We start from the raw sequence: 20186 nt of genomic DNA on the forward strand, positions 1-20186 counted from the left end.
GAGACTTCTTTCTGTTGTTAAATTGTGCTGATGTTCTAAATTAAACAAGTAAGGGTAGTAATAGACAATTGTTAATTTTTTTAATTCATTCGTGGGACATGGGTGTCACTGGCTGGGCCAGCATTTATTGATCATCCCTAGTTACCCTTGGAGGACAGTTGAGAGTCAACCTCATTGCTGTTGTTCTGGAGTCACATGTAGGCCAGACCAGGTAAGGACGGCAGATTTCCTTCCCTACAGGACATTAGTGTACCAAGTGGGTTGTCCCGACAATTGACAATGATATCATGGTCATCAGTAGATTCTTAATTTCAGATATTTTTTCTTGAATTCAAATTCCATAATCTGCCATGGTGGGATTCAAACCCGGGTCCCCAAAACATTAACTGAGTTTCTAGATGAATAGTCTAGCAATAATACCACCAGGCCATCGCCTCGCCTAAATAAAAATAATGCACGATTAAGTCGAAGGACATGTACCAACCGACTCAAGAGCAGCTTCTAAGGGGCGTCTTGACAAATACATGAATAGGATGGGAACAGAGGAATATGGTCCCCGGAAGGATAGGGGGTTTTAGTTAAGTCGGGCAGCATGGTCAGTGCAGGCTTGGAGGACCGAAGGGCCTGTTCCTGTGCTGTAATTTTCTTTGTTCTTCCCTGCTGCCATCAGACTTCTGAATGGACCTACCTCACACTAAGTTGATCTTTCTCCACAGTCTTGCCATGACTGTCACACTACATTCTCCACTCTCTCCTTCTCTATGTACGGTATGCTTTGTGTAGCACACAAGAAACAATTTTCACTGTATACTAATACATGTGACAATTCTGAACACAGTCACAGTAAGTGGCAATGTAAAGTAAGGCAGCCAATTTGTGCACAGCACGATCCCACAAAGAGCACTGTGGCAATGCTCGGGCTGTCCGTTTCAGTGATGTTGATTAAAGGATAATGTTGACCAGGACACCAAGGAGACCTCTCCTACTGTTCTTCAATGTAGTGCCGGGGGAGCTATCCACATGAGATAGCCTGACTGTAAGTCTCATTCGAAAGACAGTGACAGTGCAGCACTCCCTGGAAGTGTCAGCCTGGATTTTGAAAGCAGTAATCGATGGGGTGGTGAATGGGGACCTCACAATTCAGCACATCCAACAGCGTATTAATTTTGTCAGCCACGATCCCACATATCGAATGATGGTTACCATCTGGAATCTCAAATAAAGAACTTCAGCTGGTTTTTATGCTAAATAACATCACAAAGTTAACTGGCATGTCATAGAATTCCTGTAGTGCAGGAGGAGGCCATTCAGCCCATCGAATCTGCGCTGACTCTCCAACAGAGCATCACACCCAGACCCTATCCCCATAACCCCACATGTTTATCTCACTAATCCCCACATCCTGGGACACTATGGGGCAATTTACAATGGTCAATCCCCTTAATCTCCCCATCTTTAGATTGTGGGAGAAAACCAAAGCATATGGAGGAAACCCACGCAGACACGTGGAGAGTGTACAAATTCCACACAGACAGTTACCAGAGGCTGGAATTGAACCCAATGTGGCACTGTGAGGCAGCAGTGCTAACCACCGTGCCACTGTGCCACCCACATTTTACTTGAAAATCTTGGACACTTGGGTCAAGATTTTTGCTCCCGTGCTGGGTGCTCTGAGGTAGGAAAATTCCCAGCTCTATAAACCTAACCTTTAAAAATGGCCATCCACAGTTGAGGTTTTCATTCTTGGTGGGGACACGGGTGGGCTGTAATTGAAGTTGGGCCCATCATCCCTGGAATAAACAGAGATTGGTAGCTGTGGAAGCAGACTTGACAGAACGTCTGTCGCTGTGCTCTGGCATTTGGCTGAATTAAATTCAAAAATAATTAAAAAACAAAACAGTTCTCCATTCCCCCCCCACCTCCCCACACACACTCCCTCTGTATCATCCATGCCAATCTATGCCACCCCATGTTCCTTTACCCACCCTCACCCACCCCCTCACCTGTGGCCCCTCATAGCCCATATCCATCCTTCAGATCTGCATGGTCCTTTATAGCCCCATCGCCAACTTCGTGTCAACTCATACCCAACATCCTGGGACACTAAGGGGCAATTTACAATAGCCAATCCCCTTAATCTCCCCATCTTTGGACTATGAGAGGAAACCAAAGCATCTGGAGGAAACCCCATTAACCCCATTCTATACCAACTCATCCAGTGAGTGGGGCGGCACGGTGGCATAGTGGTTAGCACTGCTGCCTCACAGCGCCAGGAACCCAGGTTTGATTCCCAGCTTAGGTCACTGTTTGTGTGGAGTTTGCACGTTCTCCCCATGTCTGCGTGGGTTTCCTCCGGGTGCTCCGGTTTCCTCCCACAGTCTGAAAGATGTGCTGGTTAGGTGCATTGACCCGAACAGGCACCAGACTGTGGTGACGAGGGGAATTTCACACTCGCTTCATTGCAGTGAAGCCTTACTTGTGACTAATAAATAAACTTTACTTTAGTACTCTTTGACATTTCCTTGACAACTTTGACAGTTCCAATCAGTTTATGCATTTTATTTACGCACAATCATGTTAAATTTTAACAATGCCATTTGGCCCTACCTCACCAAAATATACCCAAGTCTCACCCCTAGGATGTGCCATGCTCAGTGGTGGGATTTCGGACCTCATATATCATTTTTGCCATGATGGAGAGCCTCCCACCATGGCAAAAATCTGGGCCTTGGTGTCAGACAGTGAGAGAAAGGCCTTCAGTTAACTCCAAAACATCTTGCATAGAAATTACTGACAATTGGCCAATAAACAAAAACAAATTCAAGAGAGGGAGATGGAATTCATTCAGGGTTTTATTCATGATATAATTATTCATAAGTAAACAATTCAACTACACCACTTATCATTTCACAAACAGCTAATCTATTAAACACACTACAAGGCATCTTAAATATACACGGAAGATCAGTTTGTGACAAAAATATCCATGGGTATGATGGGTATAATGTGAGATTCCAAGGGAGGGGTGCTTCATAGTGCACTTGTGACCATATTTAGTTTTCAAACCATTTCCCCCTCCCTGCCCACATTTCTTCCCCTCTCTGCTGGGGGCATTGTCTCAAACTGGCATCAGCAACTCCCCTAAATGACTCCCCTAAATGACTCTTCTGGTGAACTGGCAAGGCTGGCATTTGTTGCCCCCTTCCTATTCGCTCTTGCAAAAGCAATGCTGAGCCACCTCCTGGATTGCCAAGGCCCAGGTGGTGGAGATGCACCCACAGCAATGTTCCCTGTTGGCCGCACCCCAAACATCCCCACGCAGGCCATGACCCCTTTAAGTTACTGTTAGTTTGCGATCGCAACAAAAAAATTTAAAGGGGTGGCGCGCTCCAAAAGGAAATTAGAGGGATCATTGCCCCACCGTGCTGTGGGGTGGGGAGTATGAAGATGTGTGATGGATATCCAAAGGAGGATGATGCTTGATTGAAAGGAAATATTAATTTTCCTTTACATCTGTAGCCATTGTCCATCTATGATGTGGAGATGCCCCAGAATCACCTGATGAAGGGGCAACACTCCGAAAGCTCATGATTCGAAATAAACCTGTTGGACTTTAATCTGGTGTTGTGAGACTTCTTACATTGCCCAACTAGGAGGTGGAGCCCATGGGTTTGCAAAGTGCTGTTAAGAGCCTAAGCAATCTAATCATGGCGGGACAACTGCCCTCATCCGTTATCCACTCACAGGCACTTGGGAGCCGAGATGAATGATGTATTTATCCCGGTGTGTTTTGTTTTTTTGCTCCTCTCCATATCTGGAAACCTGAAACCAACTGCAGCATTCCCGACACTTCCATGGCTGCCATTAGTTCATATGAGACAGAGCAGTGAATGTAGCAGGTAAATGGTCTTCAGGTACTACGTTCCATTCTAGACTTGGAAGTGAATTCACAACTGAGACACAGCGAACCACAGCAATTCTCAATAAATGTTGAAATAAATTCTCCGTGCGGTGGGATTGTGGCAGGAAGCACTTGTCTAATGCCCCGCAACCTCTTGCATAGAAGCTACAGTTTGCACTGCGCACTGAATCCACGACTACAATGAAGATAGCTTATTTTTGGTAAATCCATAAACAACATATAAAATTCAGAGAGCGGAGATTTGAATTTTCTTCTTAGAAATGTAATCTCCTTAGATCAGTGAGTCCCAAACATCACGCGGTAACCAGACTCTATAAGCAGTAAAAATGAGTATAATTGAGTGAGTCCAACACAGATCAATGCTGCAGCCTATTACACCTACTCTCGGTTTATGTTCATATTCAGTACAAGGTAAAGGTTCAACAAACAAGACTAGGGAGCAAATCTCGGTATCTAGATCTAGAAATATTTCAGACAGTGGGGTTTTCACAACTGGACTAGCATTGTCAACTCTCCAGAATGCGAAGATTAATCTCCCAGACACAGAACTTGGACGTGAGAAAAATCACTGGGGCTTTCACAAAAATATCATTGTTGTGTAACACTTCTGTTCATCAGTCGCAGGAATATTGGGAAGGAGGCAAGCTGGTTTTTGACCATGCAGCGTTGTTAAGAGGGCAGAGTTCATTCCTCTGCCCTCTTAATATCACGCGGTGGTAGTCCCCAACAGGACTGAACTTCAGGAAATTCAACAGTCAACGCCCAGTAAATCCAAACCACGGGTGGAATTTTCCCGTCCCGCCCACCACGGGAATAGTAGTGGGCAGGGGCAGACCATACAAAGGTCCATTGACCTCAGCGGGATTTTCCAGTCTTGGGGAGAGGGGGGCTGGAAAATTCCGCTCCACCTGCCCAAGAGAGACTACAGGCAGACCGTGGTAATAAAGCACTGACATTAAATATTAGAAGGGACGTAAAGCCGCCACATTTTGAGAACAGCACTGGCAGAACCATTTCACAAAAGTTTACATTAAATAAATGATGGTTATCATTATCCCTGATGGCTAATGAGACTTTCAGAGTCTCCGTCTACCCAAATGAAGTTCCACCCACAGCTTTGGACGGAGATGCAAGTGTTACAGTCAAGGCAGGAACTAAGGACTCAGCAAAGCTCTGGATTGGAGTTGCTCACTGCATCACATGGCACGAACCACCAATCCTTGGAAGGTGGCATTAAAGGGCTAGACTTCTTATTGGTTGAGAAGAGCTTTGTGATATCCTGAGGTTATGAAAGGGGCCATATGCAAATCTTTCATTTATCTCCTTACTGCTAGCTTGACATCAACAGAATAATTTGTATTAGGGACTTATGTCATCAAGGTTGATGTTTCTCCTAGCTGGTAAAAGGAATTCTGCTGGTTTGAGACTTGACAACAGAACCTAGAATGAAGGGTGTGTCTCTCAGGGAAGTAAAACATTGAGAATTGGTACAGCTCTCCCAGAATTAATAAAACATAAGAAAGAGAATTAAACAGCATCCAAAACATAATTCTGCGATTTAAAGAAGCTCATCAGAAAGTCAAATATTACTACACAAATGATTAGTTATAACTATTGCTATACTGTGTGACATGCTGACTGATTATTTACCTTAATGCGTTTAGCAGACACACTCACAAAACGGCTGAAACCTGATGCGAGATAGGCAATTATATATCCACTCTTTAGTAAACTCTGTCTCCTTGATCAGCACTCCTATCCACAGGGGACCAATGTAAGGCTTGGTTTATTTTGGTATAGCTACACAGGTCGAGTATCCTTTATCGGTGAATCTAAAAAATGAACACATCCAAACACCGCACTTTTTCTGAATCTCATTGACCTTTAGCACGGGAAGCCTAGTTGTTTGTCTGCACTGTTTACCTTGCAAATTCTTCTCCTACAAGCAAAATCGTAGATGGCACCATGAGTGGGAACATATTAAAGATACCCTGTATTTATTATTCAGTATATCTTACTTTCCTAGCCTTTTTATTTACTTTAGACTATAGCTAGCCTCGGCTTCGGCCATTGTAAGCAATCCTAGATGCGATATCTGCAAACCAAAATGATCTTAGGTAAAAAAACGCAGTTGGCCCCAAGTGTTTCAGATATAGGATACTCGACCTGTATTAGGTGTGATCAATTGACCTCTGACCACTTTTTCTGTATCATTTCTGGTCAACAAATACAATTGGAAATTTATCAAACAGGGGGAAGAAAGATTGTTTTAAACTGAGGTTAAATTGTTAGTGCAGACTCGATGGGCCGAAGGGCCTCTTCTATACCGTATGACTCTTGAGGTTATAGCCCACATCATTTATAACTTTACTTTCTCTCACATCTTGATTCATCCAATTTGCTTTTCTCTGATTCCCATCGCAGACTCTTGAAGCAAAAATGACACTTCCCTTTGAGAAAGTGTACATTGTTATTTCCACAAAACCCTGGCGGCCATCTTATGAGGTATCTCCACTCTGCTGGAGAGCACACCCGCACAAAGAAACAACCTCACTATTCGTATCTCCTCTAATTTTCACATTAAATATAGATTCATTTTTTGAAAAGCATCTCCAATTTTTATTTTGCGGGCTCCAAATCAAACATGCACTTTTATTGGGAGGTGCATTGTTGGGGTTTCAGATAGAGAGAATTCAGTCACATTTTGTGAGGCTGGTTTAATTTCAGATCAGTTGTGAAACTTCATCTTAAAAATGCACTAAGCGTCAAAGGATCAATTCGCGATAAGTCCTGTAAAATCGTTACCAGGTGGAGTTGTGATTTTGTGGGAATTATATCTTAAAATACATACACTGACCCTGTCTTCCAATCCCATTTACTCATGAGATGACATCGTGAAGGACCTACAAGAACTGAGTTACAGCAACAGATTTCTTGTGTGCAGTTTCTCAGTGAAGCCCTTTAAGAATGGAAGCTTCAGATAAACATGCCATCAAGCACTGGATGGTGGATACATATGCGAGAATGTTGAGTTGGTCAAGGCTTGTTAGTTTAATCTCTAGCAGAAAGAGACTCATGTGTGGAGGTGATCTCCAAGTCAGTGCTGAGTCTTCCTTCCCTTAAAGATATTAGCAAACCAAACGGGTTTTTACATAGTCTGTAACGCCTTAGCAACGTTCCGATATGCCAACTTGATCTCCTCTTCTTTGGGGCAGGTATTCATGAACTCTGCACACTTCTCCGCATTGTTCAGGTAGCGACACAAGGCTGTGAGCTGCTTTGGGATTGTAAAGTTTCGATAATGTTTGCACACGACCTGTCAAGAAATCAGATAGTTGTCAATCGTCCAGGCTGCAAACCATATGAGCGCTCAAGTTAGCCCCGGCACCTGGTGATGACTATGGTCTCCTACCTCCCAATCTACGTCAGACAGTATATCCCCTCCTACTTATTCAATATTTATCTGATCAGAGATGAAGAGACACAACACAGTAACATTACACAAAAGCAAAACTCTGCAGATGCTGGAAATCGGAAATAAAAAAGGAAAATGCTGGATAAACTCAGTGGCCGTTCAAACCGACGGGATTTTCCCATCCCGCTGCAGTGAATGGACATTTAGCTGGGCACCAAATTGTCCGATTTCGCCGCAGTGGGAGCGTGGCGTGAATGGCCGGTAAGATCACGCCCAGTAAGTTTGGTAGCATCTGTGGAGAGAGAAACAGAGTTAACGTTTCAGATCTAAATGACCCAAGATCCAAAACATTGGGTGGGATTTTCCAGCTGCACTCGCCCCAAGACTGGAAAATCCCACCCGAGGTCAACGGGCCTTTGCATGGCCCGGCCCGCCCGGTATGATTCCCGTGGCGGACGGGACGGAAAAATTCCGCCCACTAACTCTGTTTCTCTCTCTTTACAGATGCCACCAGATCTGCTGCGTTTATCCAGCATTTTGTGTTGTTATTTTAGGTAAAATTGCATAGAACCTACAGCCCAGGAACAGACGATACAGAGCCACAGGTTCATGTCAGCATTTATGTTTCACATGAGCCTCTCCCAACCTTCCTCAACTGTCGCTCAACTTCGGACCCAGCCCAAATTCAGCATGAAACGCTTTCCACAACAAGCCACGTGGACACAGAATGAAATGAGAAATGAGGGAGGCATCTTCACGTCGGCATATTAAACCCTCTTTAATATTCAAAGGGTAAGGCCCAGGGTTAATTCTGCACTCTGAAAGACATGTATATAAACTGGTCATCAGGAAGCCTGCAAAGCAACACATGTCCAGGAAGGTTTTTCTGAATATCACACGCAAATAGGGATTGGCTTTTTCAGGCATTTCAGAGGCAGTTAAGAGTCAACCACATTGCAGTGGGTCTGGAGTCACATGTAAACCAGACCAGGTAAGAATGGCAGATTTCCTTCCCAAAGGGGCATTAGCGAACCAAATGGGTTTTTACAGCAATCAATAATAGTTTCATGGTCACCGTTACTGAGACTAGCTTTATAATTCCAGATTTATGAATTGAATTTAAATTTCACCAGCTGCTATAGTGGATTTACACAGTAAGAAGTTTAACAACACCAGGTTAAAGTCCAACAGGTTTATTTGGTAGCAAAAGCCACACAAGCTTTCGAGGCTCTGAGCCCCTTCTTCAGGTGAACTGATGACCCTGACCCTGAAGAAGGGGCTCAGAGCCTCGAAAGCTTGTGTGGCTTTTGCTACCAAATAAACCTGTTGGACTTTAACCTGGTGTTGTTAAACTTCTTACTGTGTTTACCCCAGTCCAACGCCGGCATCTCCACATCATAGTGGATTTACACCCAAGTTCCCAGATCTTTATCGTGGGCCTCTGGATTCCCAGTCCAGTGAGATTGCCACTGCATCACTGTCCCCTTCAAAGAAGCTTGGGGGTCATGAGGAGGAATCTGGTATGATGGAGGATGGGGGGATGTGGGGGATGGGGGGGGCAACATATTTCTTGGAACTGTTCTGAATTGCAGAAAATCAGTATGCAGGTGCAGTGTATAATAAGAAAGGCAAATGGGATATTGGCATTTATTGCAAAAGGACTGGAGTATAAAAGTTGAGAAGTGTTGTTGCAATTGCATGGGGTGTTGGTGAGATGACATCTGGAGTATTGTGTCCAGTTTTGATCTCCTTATTTGAGGAAGGGTGTGGTGGCATTGGAGGCAGTTCAGAGGAGGTTCACCAGATTGATTCCGGGGATGAAAGGGTTGATGTATGACTTTAAGTTTATTTAAAGTTTATTTATTAGTGTCACAAGTAGGCTTACACTAACACTGAAGTTACTGCGGAAATTCCCTAATGGCCACACTCCAGGGCCTGTACGGGTACACTGAGGGAGAATTTAACATGGCCAATGCACCTAACCAGCATGTCTTCCAGACTGTGGGAGGAAACCGGAGCACCCAGAGGAAACCCACGCAGACACGGGGAGAACGTGCAGACTCCACACGGTGACCCAAGCCAGGAATCGAACCCAGATCCCTGGCGCTGTGAGGCAGCAGTGCTAACCACTGTGCCACTGTGAGGAGAGATTAAACAGTTTGGGCTTGTACTCGCTGAAGTTTAGAAGGATGAGAGGGGATCTGATCGAGGTGTGTAAAATTTTATAAAGGAATGACAGAGTAAATGTGGACTAAATGTTTCCTCTTGTGGGGCAATCTCGAAGAAGAGGTCACAGGTATAGGTTGAGAGATGGTAGATTTAAAACTGAGATGAGGAGGAACTAATTTTCGCAGAGGGTGGCAAATTTGTGGAACTCGCTGCTCCATAACGCGGTGGAGTCTGATTCGTTGAATGGTTTCAAGAAAGAAATAGATATATTTCTAATAAGAAAGGAGATAAGGGGATATTGGGAACAGGTGGGGAGGTGAATTTGAGACCAGGGAGAGATCAGCCATGATTCTGATTGAATGGCGGAGCAGGCTCGAAAGACTGATTTTGCCTATTTCTGCTCCTAATTCCTATGTTCCAATGTTCAGTCACTGTCTCTTCCCCTCTCCCCCCACCTTGTAGACCAGGTCAAAAGTTAGAAGAAAGATCACAAGGGGGGAGTCAAAGAAACAGGGGATTGGACAACTACCATTTCTTAACAAATTCTGCTTTGACCAGACTATGTGCAGAGAAAAAGACAAGCAAATAAAAATCCACTGTGAGAATAAACCGGAAGGAAGCAATCTCTAATGCGTGGCACCATAGGCACATTCACAGTAGAACAAGTACTACTTTCCACAATGAAACTGAGTCACTTTCAGAAGCCATTACTTGATTGCTCACCAACTGGCAACTGGATCATCCATTGTTAAAAATGTAGGCCCCAAAATATCATAAAACAGTCCTCTGGTGCAGGATCTTGATAATGAATATATAGGACCAGGGATTAGGCCATTCAGCCCCTCAATTCTGTTCCCTATGCAATTAGATCGACACCTTCAGTTACCTACCTTAGTTTCATACCCTTTAATGCTCTTGCCTAACTGTGATAACCCCCATGGCTGCATGGAGAATCACTAATTGACCTCCCTATAGGACTCGTTGAATACCAGCTCCCTGGGGATTGGATATTAACCACCAGGTGCCTGGGTAAGATGCTCTTACGGAGCAGACCCAATGGGCCAAATGGCCTCCTTCTGCACTGTAGGTATTCTATGGATACTATGGATTCTTAGTTCAGATCCTCACATTCACTGTTTGAGGAGGAGATTGAATGATAAGTACCTCTTCTGCGGAAAGAGAGAGGACCTAGTGACAAGGATAAGGCATTAAATCTCCCTCACCTTAACCACATGGAGTTTGGGTAGGAGGTTGCAGTCGGCCAATGTCAGCTCATTCCCATCCAAGAATAGCCTCTTTGACGGGTAGGTTCCGTCTTCGTGCGGCAGCGGCGTGTTCAGATATTGCTCCAGCTCCAGTAGCGCTTTCAGGAATGACGTCTTCAAGGCTAAACACAGAGAACTATTAGCACAATGCAAGGATGTATGGCCAGTCACACCAGCCATTATCAACAGCATTGAACATCGAGATTGGGCTGAACATTTGCCCAAGCTCTGCCAAACATTGCTTAAACAAAGGCAACTGGGTAGATTTCCCCAATCTGGTATCAACAAAGCCTTCTGCATTCACTGGTTATATCACAGCTTGGTATGGCTCCTGCTCTGTCCAAGACCGCAAGAATGTACAAAGGGTCAGGAACTCTGTCTACTCTTCCCGCTGCCTCGGAAAAGCAGCCAGCATAATCAAGAACCCCACACACCCAAGCATACTCTCTTCCACCTTCTTCCGTTGGGAAAAAGATACAAAAGTCTGAAAATACATACCAACCAACTCAACAACAGCTTCGTCCCTGCTGCCATCAGACTTTTGAATGGTCCTGTCATATATTAAGCTGAGTTTTCTCTTCACACTATCTGAAACTGCAACACTATTTTCTGGACCCTCTCCTTTCCTTCTCCCCAATGTACAAAGAACAAAGAACAGTACAGCACAGGAACAGGCCCTTCGGCCCTCCAAGCCTGTGCTGATCATGATGCCTGCCTAAACTAAAACAGTATGTGCTTATGGAGTCCGTATCCTTCCATTCCCATCTTATTCATGTATTTGTCTAGATGCTTCTTAAATGCCGCTATCGTACCTGCTGCCACCACCTTCCCGGGCAGCGCGTTCCAGACATTCTCCACCCTCTGTGTAAAACACTTGCCTCGCACATCTCCTCTAAACTTTTCCCCACGCACCTTAAACATATATTTGATTTGATTTGATTTATTATTGTCACATGTATTAACATACAGTGAAAAAGTATTGCTTCTTGCGCACTATACAGGCAAAACATACGTTCATAGAGAAGGAAAGGAGAGAATGCAGAATGCACTGTTACAGTCATAGCTAGGGTGTAGAGAAAGATCAACTTAATGCGAGGTAAGTCCATTCAAAGGTCTGACAGCAGCAGGGAAGAAGCTGTTCTTGAGTCGGTTTGCACATGACCTCAGACTTTTGTATCTTTTCCCCGAAGGAAGAAGGTGGAAGAGTGTATGTCCGGGGTGCATGGGGTCCTTAATTATGCTGGCTGGATAATTATATCCCCTAGTACTTGACTTTTCTGCCCTCGGAAAGAACATCTGACTATCACTCTGTCCATGCCACTCATAATCTTGTAAACCTCTATCAGGTCACCCCTCAACCTCCATCATTCCAGTGAGAACAAACCGAGTTGCTCCAACCTCTCCTCATAGCTAATACCCTCCAGACCAGGCAACATCCTGGCAAACCTCTTCTGTACACTTTCCAAAGCATCCATATCCTTCTGATAGTGTGGTGACCAGAATTGTACACAATATAAATGTACTCTATGAATGGTATGCTTTGTCTGTAGAGCATGCGAGGAACAATACTTTTCACTGTATCCCAATACATGTGACAATAATAAATCAAATCAAATCAAGCCAAACGTGAAGATACTAATTCAAAGAATCAGGCTTTAATTGGTTTATCATCTTTACAACAGCAGAGCTTCAAGTGAGAACTTACCTTCATCCTTTTGAGAAAGTGGATTCTTAACGTAAGCTGAGAATTTCTGGAAGACACTATAACCCGCAGTCATGGATTCCTTGCATCGGACACTCAACCTCGGGTACCTGGGGAACGAATGAAACAAACCTAACTCTTTCTGGTCAATGACGACTATTGTATAAGATGGCTGTGTGCCTCAGTGTTTCTGAATAACTTGGGGGAACTAATGTATCCTTATTCGAGGACTTTCTTTTGTGTGTTGGGCACCTGTAACCAAACTGATTGGGAGAGTGTGTGATCCGTGATGGACAAAGAGGCACACAATAAAAGCTAGAATGATCAGTGGATGGTTTTATAACCCAAGGCTCTGCAGTCATTACTCTCACGCATCAGAAACAAAAAATGCTGCAAAATCTCAGCAGGTCTGACAGCGTCTGTGGAGAGAGAATAGAGCCAACGTTTCGAATCAGGACGACCCTTCGTCAGAGCTGGAGACAAGGAAAACTGGACAAGATTTATACTGTGAGGGTGAGGAGTGGGGGAAGGTTTTTGCAGGGAGTTGTAAGTGATAGGAATGGCATAGATAAAAAAACAAAGGGACTGTAAATGGTGATGATAAAGGCTGAGAATGGTGCTAAGAGCATCTTCAGCTCACACCAATTTTTACAGATGCAACATAGAAAGCATCCTTTCCAGATAAATCACAGTTTGCTTTGACCAAGACCGTAAGAAACTATAAAGGATTGTGAACGTAGCCCAGTCCATCACGCAAACCAGCCTTCCATCCATTGACACTGTTTACACTTACCGCTGCCTCAGAAAGCAGCCAGCATAAGCAAGGATCCCACACCCCCGGATATTCTCTCTTCCAGCAGGAGAAGGATACAAAAGTCTGAGATCATGTACCAACCGAATCAAGAGCAGCTTCTTCCCTGCTGCCATCAGACTTTTGAATGGACCTACCTTGTATTAAGTTGATCTTTCTCTACACACTAGCTGTGACTGTAACATTACATTCTGCACCCTCTCCTTTCCTTCTCCCCTATGCACTCTATGAACAATATGCTTTGTATAGCACGCAAGAAACAATACTTTTCACTGTATACTAATACATGTGACAATAATAAATCAAATCAAAAGCTCTGATGTAGGATCATCCAGACTCGAAACGTTGGCTCTGTTCTCTCTCCACAGATGCTGTCAGACCTGCCCAGCATTTTCTGTTTTTGTTTCGGATTCCAGCATCCGTAGTATTTTGCCTTTATCTTAGCAGTCATTACTCTGTCTAGTTTCTATATGTGACTCTAAATTACTGCTGGAGTGGGCAAGCTGCTCATATCAAACATCCACTGCAGCAGTTTGAGAAGTGCAGCACCAATTCTTTGATGAAACCAGAGGGCTGGACAAAAGGTGCTGGCCTGGTCAGCAATACCCACATCCAAGAACAAATTCGGACATGTCTCTGGCTATAAGGACAATTAGGGCCCACGTCTAAATTTTAGGTGAGGCATTTCAAAAAGAATCTGGCCCTTTAGGGCACAATGGGTTTACCAGCCTGTCAGGAAAACAGAGAGTAAGTGAAACAATGGTATGACTCATTCAGTTAGTCATTCTACCCCTCCCAAATCAGGCTGTCCCACTCTGGAAGTAGGAAAGTGGGCGTGACAGCAGCACTGCCCGACTGATTGTTTAATACCTTCCGTTTTGCCGAGGGAGGCAGTGGCGTAATGGTATTGTCACTGGCTAATAATTCAGAGATCCGGGTTCGAATCCCACTAGGGCAAATGGCATTGAATGAATCACTTAATTGTCAATTGTTCGCTAATGCACTTTAGGGAAGGAAATCAGCTGTCCTTACCCTGGTCTGGCCTACATGTGACTCCAGACGCCCAGAGCAATGTGGTTGACTCTTAACTTCCCTCTGAAGTGGCCTAGAAAAGCCAAGGGCAATCAGGGATGGGCAACAAATGCTGGCCCAGCCAGTGAAGACCACATCTCATGAAGGAATAAAGACAAAAGTCCAAAGATGTACGGGTTAGTGGATTGGCCATGCTAAATTGCTCCTTGGTGTCAGGGGGATTCGCTAGGGTAAATGGGGTTATGGGGATAGGGCTTGGGTGGGATTCAGATCGGTGCAGACTCGATGGGCTGAATGGCCTCCTTCTGCACTGTAGGGATTCTATGATATGATTGTCTTCAATAATTGTGCCTGCTTCATTTATATGTTACTCTGTGCTGAACCATTATTAGGAGCTTAAATCAACTCTGTCATTAGGAGTTGGCCAGCTCACAAATTGGCTGCTGTGTTCCAACAGTGACTGCAATGTTAAATTAAAAACACTCAGGCATTTTCTGTTTCCTTTCATCTTTCCTGCTACTGGAATGAATCAGCACAATGAGATGTTATGCTAGGGTTCAAATCCATACTTTAGCAGGGCTGTGAAGGTTTTGGAGACGATACAGAGAATTTCCAGAATAGTTCCAGAGGATAAAGGGTGAAATTATCTCCATCGCCCCACAAGAGAGAATCTAACCATCTCCCACCAGCATTACCATCACTGAATCCTCCACCATCAACATCCTGGGGTGTTACCATTCACCACTAACTTCGCTGGGCTAGCCATATAACCCACAACCACTTCCATCTAGAAGGACAAGAGCGACAGACACATGGGAACACCACCACCTGCAAATTCCCCTCCAAGCCACTCACCATCCTGACTTGGAAATATATCACCGTTCCTTCGCAGTCCCTGGGTCAAATTCTGGAATTCCCTCCCTAATGACATTGTGGGTCAACCCACAGCACATGGACTGCAACGATTCAAGAAGGCAGCTCACCACCACCTTCTCAAGGGCAACAAAAGATGGGCAATAAATGCCGGCCAGCCAGTGATGCCCATGTTCCACCAATGAATAAAAAAATATATAAACACTGCGGCTACAATAGAAAATCAGTGGCAGTGAACAACTCACCTCGTGACTCACCAAAGCCTGCCCACCATCTACAAGGCACAAGTCAGGAGTGTGATGGAATACTCTCCACTTGCCTGGATGGATGCAGCTCCAACAACACTCAAGGAGATTGATACCATCCAGGACAAAGCAGCCTGTTTGATTGGCATTCTATTCACCATGTTAAACTCCCCCCACCATTGATGCACAATGCCAACTTTGTGTACCATCTACAAGATGCCCTGCAGCAATTTACCAAAGTTCCTTTGACAGCACCTTCCAAACCATCTAGTACCAGTACCACCCAGAAGATCAAGGGCAGTAGGTACATGGGAAATACACCATTCAGGACTTCAAAATGACTTCCCATTTATTGTGATCATAGAATCATAGATGCCCTATAGTGCAAGGGGTGGCCACTCGGCCCCTCGAACATGCACCAACAGCAATCTCACCCAGGCCCTTTATATATGTTGGGGCATAGCTCCTTTAAGGGAATGGGTCATGTGACCTGGGGTGTGGGCTGAGCTGGTTGGGAACCACCCTGAGTGGGCAGTCAAGGTTTGAAGGGTGGAGTGAGTAGACTCAATAAAGGCCTGTGTTCACTGACACCTAGCTGTGGAGTAGTTCTTGAGGAGACACCTCAGTACTAAGAGTACAAACCCTATCCCCGTAATCCCAAGTATTTACCCTGCTAATCCCCCTGACACTAAGAGTCAATTTAGCATGGCCAATCAACCTAACCCTCACATCTTTGGACTGTGGGAGGAAACCGGAGCACCCGGAGGAAACCCACAGAACGTGAAAACTTCACACAGACAGTGACCTAAGCCGGGAATTGAACCCGGGACCCTGGCAGTGTGAGGCATCAGTGCTAACCACTGTACCAACATGCCGTCCTTCATGATAACCTTGAAACCTTGTCAGCAAGTTAATTTATGTAGTAGCACCTTTAACATAGCAAAATATCCCAAGATACCTCACAGGGACAACGACTGGACAGACAATGGCGAAGGGGAGAAAATCAGGAACTTGCACGAGGATAGAGTTGACAAAGAGATCTCAATGGATTGTGGGAATGTAAGATCTGGAGGGACAAACCAGAGAGGTACTTTGAAAATAGGGATGAGAATTTTTGAATGGTATTGAGAATCGGCTATGAAAGAAAGTTACTTTGTTGGATCCAAACTTTTAAATGAACCTTTTATTTTTTTTTCATTTCAACTGTGAAGCTGCCCCTGTGTCACAGGCAGGTTAACACCCAGACAAAATAGATAAAAAGACAGCCATGGTTTGTTTTCGTTGGCTGGTAATTGCTGTTCACCTGCAACGTGTTGAACAATGTTCCATTGATATCAGCACTCGATTTTCGACAAGCGCTCCGCTGGTAAAGAAACAAGAGCTCTCAAAGCGATGGAAGCGATGAAGGTGCACACAGTTCCCAACCGCGACACAGCAATTTTTGCCTCAGGCTCTGCAAACTTGTTCAACCACAAGTGGAGACACAAGCTCTTTTATAATAGGTTCTCACAGGAGAAAGAATAAGGGAAATGAGACCAAAAGAGAAAATGCTGGAAAATTCTCTCTATGGGCTGCCATTAGCAGCCTTCCCCCCTGGTTTCTGTGGCTCTGACTCATCTTTCATTCCCTCCCCCTGCAGTATAAATATCTCACACTTTCTATGCCCTTTAGCTTTGACAAAGGGTCATCTGGACTCAAAATGTCAGCTCTTTTCTCTCCTTACAGATGCTGCCAGACCTGCTGAGATTTTCCAGCATTTTCTCTTTTGGTTTCAGATTCTAGCATCTGCAGTAATTTGCTTTTATAAGGGAAACGAGAATGTTCTCCCAGAACAAAGGAAGTTCAGAGCTGCAGTCAGGGTATTTCGAATTATGTAGGTTTTGATACAGAAGGTAGAAAGTAAATGATGAGTTACAACACACCGAATTAGGGGCGGCACGGTGGCACAGTGGTTAGTACTGCTGCCTCACAGTGCCAGAGACCTAGGTTCAATTCTGGCCTCAGTCATTGTGTGGAGTTTGCACATTCTCCCCGTGTCTGCGTGGGTTTCCTCCGGGTGCTCCAGTTTCCTCCCACACTCCAAAGATGTGCAGGTTAGATTGATTGGCCATGCTAAATTGACCCTAGTGTCAGTGGGATTAGTAAGGTAAATGTGTGGGGTTACGGGAATAGGGCCTGTGTGGGACTGTGGTCGGTACAGACTCGATGGGCTAAATGGCCTCCTTCTGCACTGTAGGAATTCTATGAATTAAGGTTACTGGTATGAATGACAGGGAGGATTATTATGCTCTGGAAGGGTGGATGCAGTTTCATTAGACAGCTTTCAAAATACAATCAGATATACACTTAAACAGCAAAGATCCACAGGGATGGAGTAAGGGACTGGGACAAATCAAAAATGGACTGAGATTTTTCAGACCCGCCACCGGGAATGTGGCGGCCAAGCCATTGACATTCAGCGGGGCCGCAGAATCCAACCCATGAGGCTGAATTTTACTGCCCTGTCACAAAGTGGGTGGGGCTGGAAAATGCAGCAAGCCGTTCAAAAGTCCACTGCCTTCGGCGGGAGTGGAAAATCCCACTGGTGGAAACTTAAACTCAAGGTTTTTCAAAGAGCTGGCACAGCATCAATGGGCCAAATGGCCTCCTCTGCTATGGTTATTGAGTTTACTGCTCCCATCTTGGATCTTTCTGTATTTTTTCATCCTTCTCGGAAGCGGTTTCTTAGTCCTGACTGAATCCATTAGCTGTGGAACCCGGATACATTTTTGGTCATGTGCACAGCAGGACAACTGAGGAAAATTTCATTAGTTACTGGATCTACAATGAGATGCAACTAACTCCTTCCCATCTCTGAAAAGCAGCGGGATATCACATCAGATCCCATTTCAAACCTTAATCAATAAGCAATGTGCTGAAGAAGATACTGTTGACTTACTTGGGAGGAGCAAGAACTTCCTCCAGAAATTCTTCAATTTTGTTATTGTCTGTCTTGACCTCGCCGTTGTAAATGAGGAAAGGTGGCTGGCAGCCCGGTGCAATGTCCTTCAGTATGTTTGGGTTCCTGCAATGCAAATGGGCAGTCATAATGTTTAAAGACACCACTGCACAAGGCCGGACTGAAGCCTGGGGCTCAAGTAACTCAGTGACAGAAAACTAAACTGGAAAAAGGGGTGAAGCGACATTCTTTAAAAGTTTAAGTTTATTCATTAGCGTCACAAGTAGGCTTACATTAACAATGCAATGAAGTTTCCATGAAAATCCCCGAGTCGCCACACTCCGCGCCTGTTCGGGTACACTGAAGGAGAATTTAGCATGGCCAATGCACCCAACCAGCACGTCTTTCAGACTGTTGGAGAAAACCGGAGCACCCGAAGGAAACCATGCAAACACGGGAAGAATGTGCAGACTCCGCACAGTGACCCAAACTGGGAAACAAATCCACGTCCCTGGCACTGTGAGACGGCAGTGCTAACCACTGTGCCACCATTCCACATGTATGGCAAGTTGCACATTGTAAGAAGTCTCACAACACCAGGTTAAAGTCCGACAGGTTTATTTGGTAGCAAATGCCACTAGCTTTTGGAGCGCTGCTCCTTCGTCAGGTGAGTGGGAGTTCTATTCACAAACAGGGCACAAAAGACACAAACTCAATTTACAGAAAAAACACAAATCAGCCTCCCATCCGTTGACTCTGTCTGCACTTCCCGTTGCCTCGGAAAAGCAGCCAGCATAATCAAGGACCCCATGCATCCCGGGCATTCTCTCTTCCACCTTTTCTGTCGGGAAAAAGATGCAAAAGTCCGAGATCACGTACCAACCGACTCAAGAACAGCTTCTTCCCTGCTGCCATCAGATGTTTGAATGGACCTACCATATTGAGCTGATCTTTCTCTACACCCTAGCTGTGACTGCAATGCTATATTCTGCACCCCTACTTTCCTTCTGCTCTATGTACTATATGAATGGTATCTTCTGTCTGTATAGCGTGCAAGAAACAATGCTTTTCACTGCATCCTAATACATGTGACAATAATAAATCAAATCAAATGGTATCTTTAGTAGTTTGGGTAGGAATAGTTGTGTGGTGGATACACACTGGGCTCCAAACTTCCTGCTGTCCTGAGACTAAGGAATTCTTAATCTGCCTCTGGGTCTTCCTGACATGAAGAAAGCTTTAAAAAATAATGAGGGCTACGTTATGAACTCCTTATTGGCTACCTTTAGATCAAGAGAAAGAGGAACAGTAGTCTATCAGACAGGCCCGCTGCACCTTACAAAACAATCCACCTGATCTTCAGCAATTCTTTGCCAATCTTCCCGTTAAACCCCATTTTCAAGCATATTGTCAAAGCTCCCATTCTTCTATCCTTTCTGAACTATAATTCCATGGGATTCCTGTACCCTCCAATACTTCATCCAAATGGCTATAATTATTCATGGGAATGAGGCTGGTTGTGGTTTATTTGAATGCAAGAAGTAAAGTGGGCAGACTACTGAGTGCGCTGTTGTCCAGTCTCCCTGTATGTGGTCTTCCACAGTCGGGGCAATCAGGAGGAGAAATCCTGTCTGATTTTCCCTAGCCCTCCCAGTCCTTCTACCAATCTAGAATGAGAGGTCACAGGTAGAGGTTGAGAGGCATTAGATTTAAAACTGAGATGAGGAGGAACTACTTCTTGCAGAGGGTGGTGAATTTGTGGAACTCACTCCTCCATTGTGCGGTGGCGTCCGAATCATTGAATGGTTTCAAGA

The 20186-nt window shown here is 44.7% G+C and overlaps 1 protein-coding gene across 1 annotated transcript in view; it reads right to left on the reverse strand.

Annotated features, from left to right (window-relative positions):
- Positions 1–2835: 2835 nt before the first annotated feature.
- LOC144502561 (chloride intracellular channel protein 4-like) overlaps positions 2836–20186 on the reverse strand; it is a 40722-nt gene continuing 23371 nt past the window's right edge. The window contains exons 3-6 of the mRNA XM_078226663.1: positions 18373–18498; positions 12477–12583; positions 10730–10893; positions 2836–7238 (exon numbers count right to left, since the gene is read on the reverse strand). Coding sequence (XP_078082789.1) covers positions 7071–7238; positions 10730–10893; positions 12477–12583; positions 18373–18498 — 565 coding nt within the window. The 3' untranslated portion in view covers positions 2836–7070. The remainder of the gene's footprint in view (positions 7239–10729; positions 10894–12476; positions 12584–18372; positions 18499–20186) is intronic.

This window comes from Mustelus asterias, chromosome 13, assembly GCF_964213995.1.
Source record: "Mustelus asterias chromosome 13, sMusAst1.hap1.1, whole genome shotgun sequence".
In the NCBI taxonomy this organism is placed as follows: domain Eukaryota; kingdom Metazoa; phylum Chordata; class Chondrichthyes; order Carcharhiniformes; family Triakidae; genus Mustelus; species Mustelus asterias.